We start from the raw sequence: 20,296 nt of genomic DNA, 5'->3' as shown, positions 1-20,296 counted from the left end.
GCAAGTGTACGTTAAGTCGGAGAGTTAATATATCTATATTTCAATATATTTCGATGCATTTCAATTTTTTATGTTTCTACTACAGTTTCTTATTACTAAAATTCCAAATTTAAAGATCGAAAATCCTAACAAGAAGTCGAACGCGATTCTCGACAATAACAAAATGTCGAAATTAAATGAAAATCGTTTATAAGTTCGATAAATTCGACAAATTCAATAAAATTTACGGAGATATTTGAACCATTCTTAATGCGGAAGCAATTTATCGTTGATAAGTAGGAGAATCTTCTCGTATTGAAATAGTTACGAATATATCCATTTTGTAATAATTTGAAGGAATGGAAGATCTTACGGAAAGAGAGGGATACATATTTCTGTGCATACCTATACATCATATGGCCTTTGTCCCACATAACCGAAGGTTTCCTAACGTATCCACATTGCCCATTTTGCTCGAACATAGCGGCGTTTAAATTTAATCCGGCGTCGTCGGTTTGGTAATTTAGTGCTACCATTTGAATACCAAAGGCCCAAAAGATTACGGGATTGAAATTCGTCGAATCGATACGCATTCCAGCCGGATACGTTCGTATTAACTGAGTTTCTGCATGGGCGACAACCCCTAAAGGTTGTTTTCTGCAAATCTTCTTCGCTGTGCTTTCATTCAACGAAGAACACTGAAAGCAGGCTGGAACTCCGCGCGTGAATCTGAAATATTTTACGACGTTATCAAACATCTACAGATAAAAATTCCGAATCTTCGTACTACGTAAATAACGATCACACGTATCGATTGAATCGCAAAATCATTCGAACTAACGTACAAAAACTATTAACAGTTGGCTAGAGATGATCTATTAAGAGTGGACGTCGAGGTTCGAGCGGTAGCGTATACGTCGCGATTCGTTTCGACGATCAACGTTACGTCGAATTACGATGGGAAACCGACCTGAACAGATTTTCAATATTGCTGCCGCCGCTTGCGAGCGAAGCCGATGTCGATAAAGACTGTGGCGATCCGGAAGAGGCACCGATGCTGGTAGCTCCTATTCCAGCGATGCTGTGTCTTTGAACCGGTCCAGTGTGCGGTTGATGTCGCACCTTCCCAGTGGCTGTTGTTCCCGGTGTAGTGTTCAGACCACGAAATTTAATAGCTTGCAAGTAAATCACCAAATCCGAAAGTTCTTTGGCAATTTGGCTACTTTGTTTTTGCGATTTATCGTCGACCGCGGAATCTGACTTTAATCGACCATGGGGCACCTGCGTCCCACCCAAATATCTTTCGTAGCTGGAAATGGAGTTATCTGGAAGGTAAAACTTTCGCGTTAGGTCGCTCGTTAATTAAGTAATTAGTCGAGTTCTTGCGCTCGATAGTTTCGGATTAGTTTGTACGATGGTTTTGACGTAACTAAGTTACCGCTAGGTGAACGGAAAAATGGCTGCGGTTGCTTTGCTGTTCGTCTTAAGTTACCCGCGTTGCAGCGATATCATCGTACGTCGTTCGCGTAACTTTGTAAAATATTACGCAACAAGAATTTTTCTTTACGAGAAAGAGATATTTCTAATTTTTAAGCGTGTAATAAATCGGCTATAAACAATAGATCAGCTATGTTTTAAGATAAATATCGTCATAGTTAATCAAGAGAACTAGGAGCAGAACATTTACCATCGATATTGTCATCTTCGTCGTCATCTTCCTCATCGTCGTCGTCTTCGCTGAAATATTCGACGACGGAAGCGCTGCTTACGTCGGTGCGCATTTGTTTCATAGACGAAGCTCGATCGGACATGAGCATTTTTCCACGATGACTCAAGGGAGCGTGCGTCAAAGGACCAGCCGGTTCTACCACCATCTTCTTGTTTTTGATTAATATTCGGTAGCGCAATTGCGATGGCGATGGCAGTTGAGGGTCGTCGCTAAAGTCCGTCTCAAACAAGAACTTTGTCACCAGTTTTTCTCCAAATACCGACTGAAACAGAGTTCACGTAACTTTGCTTCTCAAAGCTGCTTTCGTTTTTCTACAAAAATATCCCTGCTACATAAAACGTCACGCGAAGCTAAAAGAGGTATGAATCGCGAAAGTTTGAGACGTCCGAAGGGCGAAAAAAGATAAGAAAAGGAATTGTCAGTCGACGACGGAAAATTTGTTTGGCGATTAATATCGTTAGACTAAGATCGACAGAATAATATTATTTCTATGTTAAATTGTGTAGACATTGACGCGAAAGTGATTTATAAAGCGAACGTTTGGCGTTTTCGAGCAGAGTTAATCTTGTCGACAAATTTGAAAATACTTTCCTCGCGATTTATAAACGACGGCAGAAACGGAAAGTAGATAAAAAATTAATTAACGGACTACGTCATTGTTGTAACGACGCTCGCTTCGTTTCGCTCGGTATCGCTCATTGTCCGAGTACGTGCAATTAATCGAATGTTTGAAATAATAAAAGATAACGTACTTGAAATATTTGGGCCATTCGAGCTTGTTGACTCTGTGAACAATGATTCTCGATGGAGAGAATCACGGGATATGGAGAACTGACGAAAGCACTTCTATCAATCGCCTCTACGACCAAGCGAAATGGTATCTTGGTAGTGAAGGTGTGACCATGGTAAATAACGGGAGAGCCATCATCGCCATCCCAGCAATCGAGCTCTACACACCTACATCCTGTTAGTAGTACCTGCAAAACCAACTTACCGTCACATCGTACACATTTTACCTCGTAGATTTCACCTATAGCGCAAATACTTTGAAATCCCTTCAACGGTTCGCGAACGAAAACCGGATTACACGTTTTTTATACAAATAACCGATTCAGAGAAATAATCCGATTACGTTTTAATCATGGCGACTAATATCTCGCGATATCGTACAAATCGGGGACGATGCATTTTAAAGCAAAGAGCTCGCGTTACACAATTTTATAATGAAAAAAAGTAACAAGTAGGTTTTGTATCTTTTGTATCTTATTTCTTTTTCCTAGTTGCACGACTGTTTCATATTTGTACGATAAAGATCACCGCCGTTGAAAAGGCGAGACCAAGCTTTCGTTTACCTGAGAGTAAAGCTGCACCGAAGATTCTCCCTTGAGTTGATGACCAGTTAAATAAGTATTATGCGAGCTGGCGATGTAATACTGGGACAATGGCTGCTGCATTTCAGTCTCGAACGGCGTCGCATACTCGTTTGGGAAGGCATAATTGTCCTTGTCCATCATGTACCGCGCAAAGCCCTCGAAAGACAAACACCATTGTGTACGTAGTCCTGGGTCCGGTTCGTGTCGCTGGAATCAGAGCAAATGGTCTCGGTTGATCGTGCTACTTGCTACGTCTTTCTACGCCGTTGTATCGCACAGCATGAACTCAGGATAACAGCAGTTTCTCATAACCGTTACGCATCCTAATTCCAAGTAATCGAGTACCGCTTGCTGATTTAGGCGAATATCGTAGCTTACGATTCGCTGATCGACACGATCGAACTCGAATAAGAAAGCAGCGATAGTTTGTTTGAAATCTTTGTATACCTTAACCAGTGCCTTGATTTCGTCGTCGGTTAGTTTTTCTTGCTGCCGAGATTCCAAAAACTTAGTGAACGTCGCCAGGGTGATAACTTGCGATTTCGAAGTGTCAACGCCGGAACAATTATTAACGATGCTAGCTGCAGCCACCGCGTCGAAAATTTGTTTCTTTTGAAGATTGCTGCTGGTTTTGTACTCGTGACAGTCTATGGAGTTATTTCTCGTCAAGAGACCTGTTTAAAAATATTTGCATATTTATAATGCCGTCGACGTGCGAACAGATAGAAACGATACGACGTTGTTTTTATTAAAACACTTAACGTTTCTAAACACTTTACGTTTTAAACGATTATTTCTATGTATCTTTGTCGAAAACAAATACCCGTACACTAACATTTTCTTCCGCCAATGAAACGATTACGATCATCTTTCAGATAAATCAATCGATTTATTAAACAATTTATTGTTACACGTACAGAATGGACTAATGGCTTTGGTCGTTTCGAGTATCTTGATTATATTTAGAGATACGATAAAACTTTATTTACAAAAATTGTGCCATGTTACGTAATACGTCAGGAATAATTTCTTTTTCTTATACTCCTTTTTACTTCCGGCAGAGCAACGAACGTTCGAACGATCTCAACGAACGATACGAGATAGTTCGATATTAAACAAAGCGTTTAAAGTTGCGTGTATTTGCGTCGACGTCGATCACTTTCGATTTGGGCATACGCCACGTGAGAAAGTATAACTCGTGGTTTCAGATCTTGGAAAAATCTTTCACGAAAAAATTATTACCGAGATATTATGATATCGTGCAACCGTGGTAAATAAAATTTTTCACGTAGGAACATGACGAAGTAAATCGAGGTGACTAAAATTATCAATCTGTTTTGCATATTTATCTATGCGTAAGAAAAATGAGGTATTAAACAGAATTCAAATAAAAATATGCTAAAATACTTTAGATAATGTATTTATGTAACTCATTTATAAAGTCTTTATAATACATAATAAACTGCTTTATTCGATTAACTTTATGCCAGAGCGTGATACAAAAATATCTGTAGCACAAATTATATAGTCTATGTTTATCCTCTAGACTTTCGTATAATATAATTTCATTGTTTCATATTAGATACTAATCTATTCTATTCGTTACATACAAATTCGTACTCTATTATTTAATATATTTTTATAGGTCCATTTTCTTCTAACAGTTGCAGCAGGTATATCAGATCAGTCTATACAAGCTGGGTATAAGAAAACAACGAGAAAAACACAAAGTTAAATCCACTGCGACGTACGATGTACCTATTTGGTACTAGTTTGTACGATCTCTTACCAGTCCGATGATATAGCTTTTCTATCGCAATGAATAAAGCTTTTCACTAATCTGATATACGTATGCGCGACGTGTGTGATACGTATGTATGTATGTATAAATTAACAGTAATCACTCTCGTTACAATATAAGTTTGAAAATAATTAAATACAATTTAAAAACTCAAACAAAAGTATATTTTACCGAATACAGATTTCCATTATACGTAGATACATTTAAAAGCAACGGTTTACTTTTCAAACGAAACGTTAAATCATATAGATAGAAAGAAAATTAAAACAAAATTACACGTATAGATCAGGTTCGTAAATCGAGATTTAAATGAAATTAGGTTTAGAATCGAAAATATTCAGTGGTGGAAACTGACCGATTCGTTGAGGGGTTGCGTCACTGGTTTGCCTCAACACAGGCGGCCGTACGTTAAAGTCTCTCAAAGAACCGTCGCTTTGACTACGACAAGTGATCGCCAGTTGGCCGAATAGGTCGCGTAAATCCTTTCTTGCTCTCAGGCTGAACGAACGGAACAACGCGACGAACTCGACGAAGTTCAACTGAGTTTCATACATTATGGAAGTGGCACGTGCCTTCACTTGCCAAGGTGCTTCCACTCCACCTGACATTCCAGATCCGTTTTTATCCTTGTCCCTGGCGACGCATAATAGGCTGTGTAAATATCGTTTGAAAGGAAACACGTTATTTCAGTAGGCTTTATAGAAAGTTCGTTTTAAGAATAAGCTGCAAATTATGGACAATACTGGTTTTTTGTAAATTTTTGTATTTGTGTTTAATAATTTATAGTATAGCGAGTTTATAGTCCGCACGTTGTAAAAGTTACGAAATGTCTCGTGTAAAAATTTTAGTTCAGTTTAGTTTACTTTTGGGTTACGTTGAGTCTCGTCTTTTCCCACGTATTACAAATTTCTCGATACACGTGTTCTTAGTTGATCGTTCAATTAATTGTAAATAAATATAACTTTGATCGCAATATTTGTACATGGCAAAGAGTCGGATGAGAAGAGACAAAGAGACAATTTTTACATTTTAGTAATCTTTTTCGTAGGTAAGTTTGGTTATCTTGTCGAGAGATAAATAACGGATTATGACTTTATTTCATGCTATGATTTAATACTTGTTTAGCTGTTACGGATGAATACACGTTTTGAAAATCAAATACCGATATTAAGAATCTTTTATCAAAAGTTGTATGGAAAAATACGAGTTTAAATTAAATACAAATAAACGGAACGAACTTTTCATTCGGTTCGGTGAAAGAAAAATTAATTTCCATTAATTATTTCGTATAAGGTACGTATGTATAATATAATTCCGCGATTTAATTAGCTCGCAACGCAAAGAACCCGCTAGAGATACAACACAAGCGGAAGGCATTTCTTGGTTCTCTGTCTCTTGACATTGCAGCTCCAGTGAATAATAGAGTGCGATTAATCAACTGCGCGAAAGTAATCGACATCTATGAAGAATTTTAGAGACGAAGTCTAGTCGTTCTACTTTGCTTCCTTCTGTCGAATTCCTTATAAGACTGAAAATTATCGGAATTCTTACCTTTGAAAGGTGGAGTAAGGCAAGTTGGAACTAATAATTCGTTCGGCGGATCCAGGAGGACTACGTGGGGGAACTCGATCTCTGGTAGACCGTGGGGATGCTGGTATGATTCTCGTCAAGGATTCTCTACTACCCGTAATATGCCGAGAAGGGACCACTGTTAAGCCTCCCTCCGGAGACGAAGTGTCATATTGTTTTAGGCTTAGATCCTGTTTCAAATAATCACGTGCAATTCTTTAGTTTAGTTCTGACTTTAATCTAACACAGGAACTTGTTTTTCATAAAGATTGGTCGATCGACTTTGAATCAAACTGGCCACTTCGTCACAGTTATCAATGACTTTACAGAGTATGTTGATTTATGATATTATATACCGTGATTTTGCTATTCATACACGTTAAATATTTATTCGCGTACACGCGAAAAGCTTTCGCGTCGATCGATCGATCTTAGTATACTTTTGCAAGGAAATTTTTTCAAACTGATCATTTTGTTCCGAAAAACTAGAGAGACGTTATAAATGTCCGTAAATTTATTCACGCGATAAACGACAAGTTCCCCCGTCTTCTTCATTTTTTGTCTTTCGTTACCGTATAAATCTTTAATCGAACGAACCTTTGTTAACGCGTGAATATTGCCGATAGATTTCGTTTTTTTCCCTTTAACGTTTCGTTTGCGGAGAGCACTGCTGCTCGTCGGCGAAAGCGTGCCGATACTTTCAGTCGTGGACCAGTCGCGACCGCCGAAAGCTCTGATAGCATCAGCTGTCATTGGCTCGATACATCCATCTTCGAAATAAAGCTGAAGATATTTTTCTTTTAACCATCGCGATCTACGATCTGTTAATTGTTGTTGCCGTTTCAGGCCTCGTAGTATCCAACAAAGACCCATGTACCAAATTCTGAAAAAAAAACACAGTACCTTCCATCAAATTTATTTATATTACGTTCCACAACGTTACCAGCGCAACTATACCTCTTTGTTCGATACTATTAAAAAAGATATACAATCGTTCGTACGTAATGCCGCTCGCTACAGAGTCTTTATCCGATATTATCGAATCGTTGATACGAACCATGTCAAGGGGGAAAGAGAAACAACAACGACGCGATAATAACTCTTTCGATAGTAGTTCCCTTTTTTAGCAGTACTATGTTTGTCAATTTAGGTAAACTCGAGAAAATGGCTATTTCGTGCACGATTCGCAAGCTACAGTAGTAGCGTTGGATAAAGGTTTGTCGTAACGGTATATTCCCTGGAAAAAACGAGCGGAACGTTTCGCTGATCTAGAGCTAATGCATCTTTTCCTCTAACGTGATCCGAAGGTAACTTTTCGCGAGGTCCATCGTTATAAATTTAGCTACTATCCGCACTGAAAATTTACCGTCGAGCGTAACTAAAACAGCTTCAAGCTATGCTTTTGAATATGCAAAACTCGATATTTGCAACATTTAAATTACAAATAGTTTCCCCCATAAAATTGAACAATTAATCTGCGTAATTATGATTTAATTAACAATCATTCGTATTATTACGCTTTATTATTTTAGGTTTCTTCGTTATTCAGTTATTCGCGAAAGTCAAACGCGTCAGAACAGACTAAGTATGTTTACCAAATTATACCATCGAAATACAGTTTCATTTATTCGACTCTTTTTACCAAAATATCGTTTATCATCGTTAATATCGTTAATATACGCTAGAAAATATATTACAGTTTTAGAACAGTTGCTTGAAATTGCCAAATATTATAGAAAATAAATAATTAATTTCTACCGTATAATTTAAAATTATCTCGGTTAATGTTCAATTACCTAATACTTTTGTAATTTTCTTCCGTTCTCTCACGATATTTTCTCTCATCTATTTTCGAACATGTGGAATAAATGTTTTCTGAACTCGTTTTCTACGTTCTACTATTCTGTTCGATATTGCTTTATATCACATACACGATACGATACTGTGGAAATCACAGAGCCACGCTACTCACTTGCTAAGCGCAGGAGGGCAAAGGAGAAAGATCAGTCGATTGTCCGGCAGACTGGAGCCGTACATAAGGCCGATACATGAATCGGATCCCGATAGACCGTATCTCTTGTAAATGCTTCTGAGGTCGGTCTCTCTGTCCCGATCGCAACAGCCGATCATGACTTCCTTGACGGAGCTCAGGTCCAAAAATCCCTCTTCCAGCGTCACGGAAGCGCAGTCCGTCTGTTGCATGGTATATCTCCCTACTAAACCGGCCGATACCACGTCTTCTGGATTGGCAGTTAGCGAAAAATCTGCAGAAGCTGTACCTCCCAGCTGGGCAGTTTTCAATGGACTCCAGGGTGGCTTTTCCCACACGAAGGTACCGCAAGCGCGATCCACTCGCGCGAATACTAAGGCCGTCCTCGTCGTACCGCCTTCGCAGTCCCAATGCACCAACGTTGTCCCGTGATGCAATACCTGGTAGTATCAAGTTTTCGTATTATTCGTTCTCCTTCAAATACCATCTAAATATTGTATTATCCTATTAAAAGAAACACCGGAGGAACATGGTAAGAACTTTTTCGTTTATTTTTCCATTTAAATGTCACCCGATGGTTAAGATAGTTGGAAAAAGAAGAAATTTTTGCTTGGTCCAAGATACAAGTCTGCCAAAAATAGGCGGTAGATCTATGAAATTTTATAACTAAGCGTTGAAACGTTCATTCGATACGGCGCAAAAATACATAATACAATACGCAACATATTTAGTCTCGCGATAGACACAAAAGTAACTTTGATACCGACGATGAAAGCACATACATACGTACATACATGCATATATGTATGTATATGCATATAGGTCGACGGTCAATTTCGAAAACATAGTTTCAACGAAAATGCATTTGCGCGATCTACCTCGGATCTTTGCAATATCGTTAATATTCCAAATTTTCCTACGAAATTTCGGATCGGTATTATAGGAAATCAGAAGAAATCTGCTTTTTTTACTCAAGTTGTAGAAATATTCCTTTTATCGCGTACGAAAGAAAATGCTGTAATGGAATTGCAGTTTTTCCAGAAGAACATTTGGTAAATTGTTGTAGCATTCTGGAATGAAATAACGCGCGAACGAATATTCGTACCTGGAAATCATTTAAGCCATAACTGAGACGTAACTATCGTTTAACAAACGTTTGCTTGCTAATCTTCTTACGGTGGAAATTTTGCAAACTTCTGCCAGTCGATCGTCCAGATGTTCGATGATAAATCCTTCGGTTTCTCTCGCTTTATCGTCTCAGGCGATACTTTCTCGGGTCGGTTAATTCGAGAGACGATCGTATTCAAATTATTCGTTGAAAATTCATTAGGGTCGGTATCTCGGCGAAGAGAATGTAACGAAGGCACGAGGAATCGCCACGAAAATCTGTTCGCGCAATTCCACCGATTATAATCTCTGGCTATTAAATCGTTTTAGCGGTATCTGTGCAGTTGTGGTGCGCCGAGTCGTACCGCGGTGCAACGCGCGGCAAAACCAGCATACATCGTGCCTGTGTTTATAACGCTGATGGAACTTCTAATGCACTTGGAACACCGTTTACGCGGTCGGCCATAAGTGCAGTCTACGCGGACATTTATAAAAGCGTGCGCGGTATGTGAAATTATTTATCTTCGTCGAAGCACGGATAGATTAATCGACGATGCGTTAACACACCACCAGTCAACGACGAATATTCACGACGCATAAACAACGACGTAGAGCCCGGCGTTGCACTCTTCGAATTTAAGTCTTTCGTCCGGCTATATTTTTGATGATACGTTGATTTCAAGCAAGTAACACGTCGATGACGTCTATAAAATAAGCGAACACGAGCGTAAAATTCGGAAATCCCACTAATCATAGAAACGGGTGATAATTTCCATTAAAATGTACAATTTTGTAGAAGAACGTACAACGAACGTGAAAAAGTATCGCTGATAAATGTCTTTCGTGAGATGATATTCAAGTTATTAAGTACAGTACGTCCGATTTCTTAATACGTTGATATACGCTACTAATATCTTTGATCGTTAAATATACACACATGCGTAATTTTTGCAATATTATTTCGACGTATGTGAGTATTTATTGGAATCGACGGTATAGATACGAGCGGAAAGATAATCGATTAGATAGGAAGCAAAATTGGCAAAATTAGGAACATTAGAGTTGCGATTAGAAGCACGAATAATCGAAGGTGCTTAAAATACGAGATGATCAAAATATGAGATTTTCAACTATTTATAACGTTCAGATTTACAAAGTGAATGTTAATGAAGATGAATTCTGAAGATATAAATTTAGGAATGTGACCGACAAAGTGGATTCAGGACACTCGAGCTTGTTATAGATAATTGATTTACGTAATTCTGGAATAGACGAAATGTTCACGTTTTCAAACAAATCGTATAGGTACTTTGCGGAGATGGTACAAGTGGAGATAAAAGAGTTATTGTCTAAAAGAGACGCAAGATAGTTGTGTATACGTATATATAAGTAAATGATTTTGTTAACGTACTAGAATAGAATCGTTAAATATTTTCGAGTAAACTCCACGCAATAATAATACGCGACGCAAAAATTTTCTATTAATTTTTGATCGATAATTCGATTAATACTTGGATCGATAAAACTTTTTATTAGTTTTTTCCTCTATATTTATGTAATACAAAATTTTCTGTTTAATAAACATTCTATCGTAATTGATAACGATTCTATCATAGCAAACAGTTAGTTACGAATTTGTTAAAATTAATTACACGACATAGAATCAACGAGTATATATCTTCATACCGTAGTGATCATTTCGAAATGTGTTTTTGTCATTTTTGTTTCTTTTTATAATAATAAAATATTAATAAAATTTGAACTGATCATTAATAGTTTTTCGTAGATATTACAAGTTATGAACATATAAAAAGCAGATTTCTATAAGCGACTAATTGAGGCGAAGACGTTTCGTACGAACGAGTGACCTGGTTTCGCCTCTCTAACCTCTCCTTTCGACGTCTTCCAACTTTAATCCTTTCCATTTCTAGCTGCTTTCCTCGCTCGCTTCCCGATCTTTGACTCCTTTCGCTCTTTCTTTCTCTCTCTCTCTCTCTCTCTCTCTCTCTCTTCCTCACGAAATATACCTGAGGTAGCACGGTAAAGTTAGTTCCTTTGAAATCCTTTTGAAGCGCGGGAAAACTACGCTGACGACGTCTTTTATCTTAAGCCTGCACCATGTCCAGCAACTACAAAAGTAGCTGGACGTTGAAATATTAATATTTCGAAATCGTCCGAGGATAAGGTCGCGTCTCGACTATGTGCGCTTCTTTTCAAGGTTCCTACTGTAGTTTCATCCGTATGCATAGGACGCGATGTGACGCGCATAAGTAGCTGGAATTTAGAATACGCGATCGTTTCTATTTTAACGAATCGCGTGTTAACGCGCGATCCAAGTAGACATTTTCTATTCTCTTTGGACAAATAAACGCTCAATACCGTAAATTAAATTCATTTTCATTCGAAAAGTGCGTGTTCAAGTTGTGACATCTTTTTATTATCAGCGATTCCCGTTTCGTTAAATACTATATTATAGTATTTCCGGATTTTCTTTATTTACGCAATACTTTATACGGAAATGTTTATATTTCACCTTATGCTATGCGATTAATAACATTTTGTTTTCATTTGTAAAATATAACGTTATATTTTATTTTATATTTACCATGTGTATTAGCGATAGTTTATACGGTAAATACCTATCAGTAATATAAACATATATATATAGGTACGTTATTGCCCATTATATACCCATAGGTATATGGGTCGCTAAATCGATAAACGCGATATCGATAAAATGCAGAGACACGATCAATAAACCTTTTTATAATATAACAACGATAAAATTTACCGAACAAATAAAATTGATTTTCCAACTATCGATGATTAAATTATACGATGCAGAGATAACTGTGCACCGCGTTTTTCAAATAATACATCGACAACAAATATTTTCATTTTCAAACAACGCGCAAACGTTTCAAGCGATTAAAACGCATTGCGACGGCAATTAAGGATCAAGACAGTCGAGTAACAAAATCAGGGACGTAATACGGTGAAAAGAGAAAAGAAACGGAAACGAACGTACTACCGTAACGTTCGTTACGACATAAATCGCAAGTTTACCTGTAAAAGATGCAGATCCATTCCGGAGTGCGGAGCAGCGACGGGAAATAACGCAACCCCATGGTCGAACGTGATCGGTTGTACCGGCTTGTAGGAATCGAGATCGAAATGATAGTCGTTCTCGTCACATTCTTCGGCCATGTAGGTTTGCTCGATCGCGGTCGTATGAATGCTGAGCGTGCGATGAAGCGAGCCAGTCGTCGCGTCTCTGCCTCGAGCATGTTGGTGCTACACAAAAATACCATAACTTGATGAACATTTGCAAACATTTTGATATCATCGAGCGTGAACCTTACGGTGTTTCGAATCGTACGTGAAACGGAAGGTTTTTAACTTTTTTAAGCGAAAAGATTTGCTCCTTTTCTTTGGTTGAAATGCAACCAAAATTTGGATCCTCGATTTAACCCTTTCCTAGCGTAACAAAATAATTCTAAATGTACGATTTAAAAAATATAATCGTTTCTTTATCGTCAAGATTTCTCCCGTCCCTGGAATCGGATACAAGAGATACGCATTTTCGACTTTTTATAGAGCATCGATAACAGCGTTACGTATAATGGCGTTCGAAGCGCGAAATTTATAGCGCTAAAAATGCTATGAAATATTTTTGCACGTAAGATTTTATTTTACGATAGTCGTAGACTTTTCCTTTCAGAGACCTGTTCGAGCTTTCTCGATCATTTATAACCACCGAAGAACAGGTCAAAGACTAAAGACACATTAATATCGATATTGCCTTGATTAATTTGAAATGTATTTAACGGAATCGTATTCCCACAAAAGGTAGAAGGATGAGAGGGCGTACCGAGTTCGCCGCAATTATCAACGCGTATGTCACGCCACGTGATGTCAAGATGTCGCGTCAGATCAATGGAGAGAAAAAGATGACCGATCGACGACTTCCGACAGACCCTCCTTTTCGATTTCAACGACAACGTGCCTAATTAAACGTTCACGTTGTGCGCCTGAATATAATTACATATTGATTTTCACGTATAAATTGCTCCGTACAATTAGAATATACGTGTATTATATCGACGGTTTACTGGGAAAGTGACACACCTAAAAAATTACCGATATCTATGTAACGAGTTGTTTTCATCGAAACCGTTACAGATACAGATATCGATTAGCTGTTTTATTTCAATTAAATGGAACAGAAGACGGTATAATTACGATTGTAACAAATTTTCCAAGCACGATATCGATATGTACGATGCCGATACGAGCGAAGCGAATATTTGTGAAAATTTTTTGACGAATGTCGTTGATAAAAGTTTGGAAGTACGATCGAATATTTAACGAAACGATTCTTAATCTGGATGACGTTTATTTTTCAATAGCTCGTGAGAAAATTATTCGTTGTTTGATTATAGAAGATAACCGTACAAGCGTTTAGCGTTCGATGTTCGTTCATACGAACATCGAAGTAGCTACCGCAACTTTTATATGGACAGCGGATAATACACGAGGAAATAATAGAATCGTAATCCGCCTGCCTTCTATATCTATATATTACAATGCCTTATGAAAGATACATTTAACATTCTCTTATTTCTTACGGGTATTACGCTCCACGATTGACTAGATATCGTTATAAGAAGATTCGATTCTTCTTTTTTTTATTATACCCCATAATAGAGCAAAAATAAAATATTATACGTCCGAACATTTATTTTATGAACAACGCAACGTTTGTAATAAAAAGAGATCTTAAAAAGAGACGTAACGGTACTTTAACTATGAACGTTATGTTCGAGCGAACGCTTACAATCAACTTTTACCAAAGTTTTATACAACGAAAAAGTATTTTCACGCAAGTTGCAAACTGATCCATTTATATTTAGTGCGTTTTATTCTGTATTTTATCGAAAATATTACTTTTACGCGATGTATGTTAACAACATCCACTAAACTATCTATATAATTTTTTCAACAACGTTATACACGTAACGCGTAAATCTTTTTTAAACACGCGAATATGTTTATGCTGTGTGATACGAAGCTGAAAGTAAACGATCGAGAGGAGAAGATCCGTTCGTTATCGATCGTTTGAAAGGAATGCTTTGGAAGATTAAAACGCCTTTAAGGTACTTGCGATCGGACGTTTTTAAAAGACGATAGAATTTCATAACGTCATAGAAGGATCGTCACGAAACGAATTTTACCTTATGAAATTCGGCAATTTTCTCGAGAACAGAGCTTGTATCACGGACTGGAGCGTTCTCTTGCTTCTTCAAGGAACTATTCCTCGGATTCCATTCCGTGGGTGATTCGGTGCTGGTATCGATAGCAATTTTTGCCGTTTGCCCCGAAGATGACACGTTTTCGGGCTCGGCAACCTTGCTGCTGCTACGCGGCGACTCGTCGTCGTCCTTGCATTCATGCTGAGACTAAAACGAAAATCAATTTTTTGCTTATACGGTTCCTTGTTACGATACTTTTTGTCAATACGATCGTGACAAAACTATAGCTATTAATGTATTAAAAAATTTAACATTCACACATTTATATCAAATTTTATGGCATTAAGCAAAGTGTAATTTCTGACTCGTGGCCCGATTTTGTCAAAATTCAAGGCTGCTTGTATATTTTTGAAAAACGAAATACGTAGCTTTCCTATCTAAACCGAGGTACTTGGTGTTTAGATGATTTCAAAGGTCACTCGAGCTATAAATCTTTCGCTACAAAAGCGATTCTGCACATTCTTCATTGTTATCATGCATACGGAAAAAATGACCCGAAATTATGGCGAAAAAACGGATCGTTTCCTTTTACGTATATCGTAAAGAGTACGTTTCAAAGTTACAAGGGGTTCGGAATTTTGCAGCGGTTTCTTCTGCCTCTTAATATCTGCGATCTTGTAAACCGTACTTGTTTCGAAATTTCTAGCCAAACTAAACGGCGATCTGTAATTTGTAGGGACATTCGCGAGAAATACCCTCGGGTATAAAGCAGCTCGCGATGGCTTCACTCTCAAGCGGACAAGTACCACCGGAACACTGTTCGATCTAATTCTGATTTTAAGCGGAAATTGGGTTTCGGGTAGATCGGATCAGATTAGAATTTCTTCGAGGGTTTACTTTCTAGCAAAAACCTTGGAAATATATCTCAAGATTAAGGTCGCAGAGATGAAAATTTCTTTTTCCCGGCATATTATTTTTATAATATTTCAAAATTCAAAGCGCGCGTTACGTCGAAATATATCCTCTACGATATATGCGAAAAGAAAAACGATCCGTGCTGCGTAAACGTTTCTCGACTTTAATCGAAATTAATTCTATTCTTGTCCTCGATTATTTCTACGTTATTTGTACGATACTATTTATAATATTTTCTATGCTATACTATACTACGCTATACATGTATACACATAGTTGCTAATAAATCGTACGAATGTTGGTCGTTGTAATAAGAATAAATAAATGTAAAAAGAATGTAAAGGTACGTACATAATTTGATATGAATGGGTGTTTCAGAGATCAACGGTCTAATCTTTGCGGATATATTTTTCCCGTTTGCCTGGCACATTTTATATATTACATTTTTATCGAATAAAGACATTTTAGAAAAAATCGATTATAAAATTTGGACTTTTAAGTTCAGGCAAACGATGCAAATGGTTGATTCGAGTAATAGGTAATAGAAAGTAATGGAAAAAAAGGTAATCTTCAAATTATAAACACGAATATATTCGCGCGAGTTTTATCATTTTTTGGAATTACGTAATATTCGTTTCAATTTACTTCTGCACGATATCAAGTATTGTTTGCTTTTTTATCTCTAAATATTGGAGGATAACAAATCAATTAATACGAGTTTTTTTTTTTTAATCGAAGTCAATCTATTCGTTAAATAAAAAATTTTATTTTATATATATTGGGTATATCAACGTTAATCCGATGCATACTATGGTATTTTGCACATACGTGTATGATATCTAAAATTTATATTTCCTTTCTATTTTACACGTCATTTCTAAACTGAAAATTCCCAACTACTCGAAATTGTATAAGGTATCATTAAATTGAAAGATCTTACGTGGAATAACAGACGCGCTAATCGATACGAAGCAGGAATTTATCACGTATGTTGGTTATTTTTAATTCGATGTGCGACTGTTTGAAGCTGTAAATCTATATAGATTAATATCTTCGCGGTAATTCAAGAGCGTTATTTTCGCATAGTTACACCTGTAGATATCGTGTGCCAAATGTCGATCAAAATTTCATCAATTTGACCCATTAAAGTCCACTGTTCTATTAGTAGGAGACAGCGCCTTCCTATGGCCGTTTGCACTTTGAATATCGGCAAAGGTATTTGTTCAACGAATAGCGTGGTGAATTCTCTTCAGGAGCAATTTTAACAGAATTTCAACGAACCGTCGTGCAAGCGCTATCGTTGTTTTTCTTAATGTATGGATTTGGAGAACGTAATCGGAGGATTGACATTTTTTTTATGTAAAAACGATACAACGGTCTAAAACACGTACGATTAGCGTTCTAAATAGAAACCGATAAAATACATATTTAGTGCCTGTCTTATTTTGAATTTGTGGCGGCACACTCGACAGCACAAATACCACCACTCGACACTAACTTTCCAGTAAGAAGGAACCACAGCACTCACTGTCTTCTGGGTGATTATTGGGGGTACGCGGACTATTTGGCTGGTTGTAAATGTTTCGTTATTGTTTGCCATTTCGATCGCGCGCTTGGAATCGCGATGATCGAAAGTTTCACTAACTAGCACTATCGCGCGGTCACTACCTCCTTCCACCGAAGATCACGTCGGGGTCGTCAATTTGAGGTGGAGAATGTCGTCGCGATAGTTGTAGTTGCTGTCTGTGGTAGTGCTCCGCTGGTGTGTAGAAGCCTGGGGATAGGTGGTTCTGGCTGCGGGGTTAACTGCTGTATTTTCTTCTTATTTAAGAATCGTGGAAGAAAAATCGTAACCTAAGGCGCTAACCACTGCGCTGCCGTCGCCCGACGCTAGTTAATGTCGAGTGGTGGTATTTGTGCCGTCGAGCGCCGCCACAAATTAAAAGCTCTCTAAATTTCATTTTCAACGTAACGTGTCTTCATTTCGTCTATTACAAAATCGATGAACCGTAGATGCAGCTTTCATACAAATTCTTTGATATTAAACGTTTTGTTGTAATTTTACTTCGTGAATATTTATTTGCACTGAACGATAAACATTGTCAAACTTTGTACAACTACAGCGTTCCAAATATACACAAGTGGAGTTAAAAAAACCTATTGCAAAAAAGATTCTTTCGATAAAATTTTATTACTAACTTCAATAAATATCGCGACTACTTCCGGTCCTTTCGCGCAATAATTTATTGACCAATAATACGAGTAAGTCGACAATTTAATAATCGTAGGTTAAACATATCTCTTTTACAATTTTACAATTTTTACATTGGACGGAATAGTCAAATTTTTGTTTAACATTTGGAATTTCGTACGACGTACGAGAAGCCGTTGATCATATTTTAATCGTTGAAACGTTAAGGACCTGTCATAAACTATCACCGTTAACAGTGACAAGGTGATTACGATAATTCACTAGAATAACGTCAACTCGATCGAGCGTTAGACGAACTATTGACAATGATCGAAGAGAAACACCGGGTTCTGACCAATCGTAGAAAGTTCGTCCTGACAATCACGACAATACCAGATGGCACATCTCTATGCAAACACAAAAAGATATCTACGAACTGAATTGTATTGTTTCGAAGCGTTCTCCATGTTCGCCACATACATATACGTAATACGTAGATGCGTCAGATGTTTATTTATTTTACGCGTTGTAAAACAGTTTAAATGGAAAGAAATTCCGAACTATCGAGAGTTTGAAAAATCAACGTGCGTTCATTTTTTGAAGGGACATCAAATGCTTTTTCAATTGCTGACAAAATGACCGATGACGGTTATTGGAAATAACAGAAAATCATATCAATAACTCGATAAATTATTTGTAATATAATAGAAGCTATTTCTTTGTAACGAAAACAATCTCACCGAAGAAGAAGTACTCCGAATATATTTGATAGCATCTGCCGTATAAAAAAAAAAAAAAAACATTTACGAGGGAATGAAAATTGATTACAATACATGAAAGGATGGTTGACTGTAAAGTGTGATCGATGCGTTTGTGTATTATGGACACTGCGTAGCAAACAGAAATAAAAGGATATAAACGAAGAAAAAGGACATTTCACGAATTTCACGAGCCAATCGAGAAATAATTTCGTCGCGACAATTTAGAATAACGCGACAGTAAATGCCTACATTTATAACGTGTTGCTTCTTTTATTTTATTTTTAAATTAATTAAATTTTGGTAATCGTACTACAAATTCTCCGTGTATTTAAAACAGAAAAGAATTCAAACGTAGTAAAACAAAACAGAGTTCTGTATTAAAAATCTAAATTTACTATATTTCGCTTTCTCTTATAATCGTAAAATAAGTGCAGTAGCGACAGTAGAATTAAGGTCCTCGCAAAGTAGAAGAAGATATCGCAGAAACCTTAAAAGTAGCTTCACCTAGATTGTATAGGAATGACGTTTGCAATTTCAAACTTATTTTGGAAAAGTAATGGAATCGTGTTCGACTCAGGAAGCAGGCGATTTTGCTCGAAAACGTATTCTACGAATTTCTTATCACGTAAGAGTCGAAAAATACCGCGAGTAAATGTAATACGAGCTTCTGAAATTAGTTCAGTCGCATAGGATACTATTCTATGCGATGAAATCCTTCCGAAAAGCTCGTAATATTTACAAGATGTTTATGCGTCGAAGTGTAATATCGAATATCGATATGACTAGGTATACCGTAAAAACGTCTGTGAAATTTACACCTAAATAAAGAAAAAATATTTTTATACAAGCATAAAGATACAAAAAAAAAAAAAACAAGGAAAAAGGAGGAAAGAAATTAAAGCAAAGTAAACAACGTAATCAAACGTTACCGACAAAAACCTTAACAAAGCTGGAATTTGTCAGCAGCATTAAGGAACGTATACCTCGTGTTCTTGGAATATCTGCTAACTGCTACACCCTTTAGATTTACAGCTTTTGCTCGGGACCGTACCGAGTTGACAAACCTCTTTGTCGAAAGAATTAAGGCCGTTGAAACTGAAAATCCAGCATCTTGGGCTTGACTGCTGTCACGATCAATTTTACGATGTTTACGTAACAATAAGAAAATACATATACGTATCTCGTTAAGATAAATGAAACTTTCCGTAACACTGTGAAAAAGTTGTCACACGCTAAATTAATTTTTATGCTAACAAACTTTATATTTCATTTAGAACGAGCCATTTTATTTATGTATTTTTTAATATATTCGAAACAGCAATCTATATTCTCTTTTTATTAAATTATCCTCCCGTTACGAGAATCGTAATACATCATAGATCTTTTACACGTCGTAGCGTTACTTTTTTCTTTTCTATTTTTATTCCTTTTCCGCGTAACGAGTTTGAAATTAATTATTATATAACTTATAATGTGTAAAAAATTCATAACATTTTTATCAAAAGGTTCCCGATGATATCCAACGGCACGGGCTCGTATAAAATTGAAAGTTGATATCGATAAGAGATTCGTTACGCGTATAATAAACAATTCCGTAGTTCTATGTAGTGTTTTACCGTGTTTCGGCCG

The 20,296-nt window shown here is 37.0% G+C and overlaps 1 protein-coding gene across 4 annotated transcripts in view; it reads right to left on the bottom strand.

Moving 5' to 3' along the window:
* The window catches only part of LOC126914503 (1-phosphatidylinositol 4,5-bisphosphate phosphodiesterase epsilon-1-like), a 127,835-nt gene that overhangs the window by 8,385 nt on the left and 99,154 nt on the right, over positions 1-20,296 (bottom strand). For 3 of the 4 annotated variants that reach the window (XM_050718536.1, XM_050718538.1, XM_050718537.1), the window contains 12 exons: positions 14,783-15,007; positions 12,615-12,842; positions 8,424-8,881; positions 7,049-7,334; positions 6,434-6,642; positions 5,238-5,533; positions 3,529-3,755; positions 3,061-3,288; positions 2,461-2,685; positions 1,667-1,970; positions 950-1,304; positions 385-708 (listed from right to left, as the gene is read on the bottom strand). In XM_050718536.1, the coding sequence (XP_050574493.1) occupies positions 385-708; positions 950-1,304; positions 1,667-1,970; positions 2,461-2,685; positions 3,061-3,288; positions 3,529-3,755; positions 5,238-5,533; positions 6,434-6,642; positions 7,049-7,334; positions 8,424-8,881; positions 12,615-12,842; positions 14,783-15,007 (3,365 nt within the window). The remainder of the gene's footprint in view (positions 1-384; positions 709-949; positions 1,305-1,666; positions 1,971-2,460; positions 2,686-3,060; positions 3,289-3,528; positions 3,756-5,237; positions 5,534-6,433; positions 6,643-7,048; positions 7,335-8,423; positions 8,882-12,614; positions 12,843-14,782; positions 15,008-20,296) is intronic. The other variant, XM_050718539.1, reaches the window with a different exon arrangement.

The sequence above is a fragment of the Bombus affinis genome, chromosome 3, assembly GCF_024516045.1.
Source record: "Bombus affinis isolate iyBomAffi1 chromosome 3, iyBomAffi1.2, whole genome shotgun sequence".
Lineage (NCBI taxonomy): Eukaryota > Metazoa > Arthropoda > Insecta > Hymenoptera > Apidae > Bombus > Bombus affinis.
This window is presented reverse-complemented; position numbering and strand designations above follow the sequence as displayed.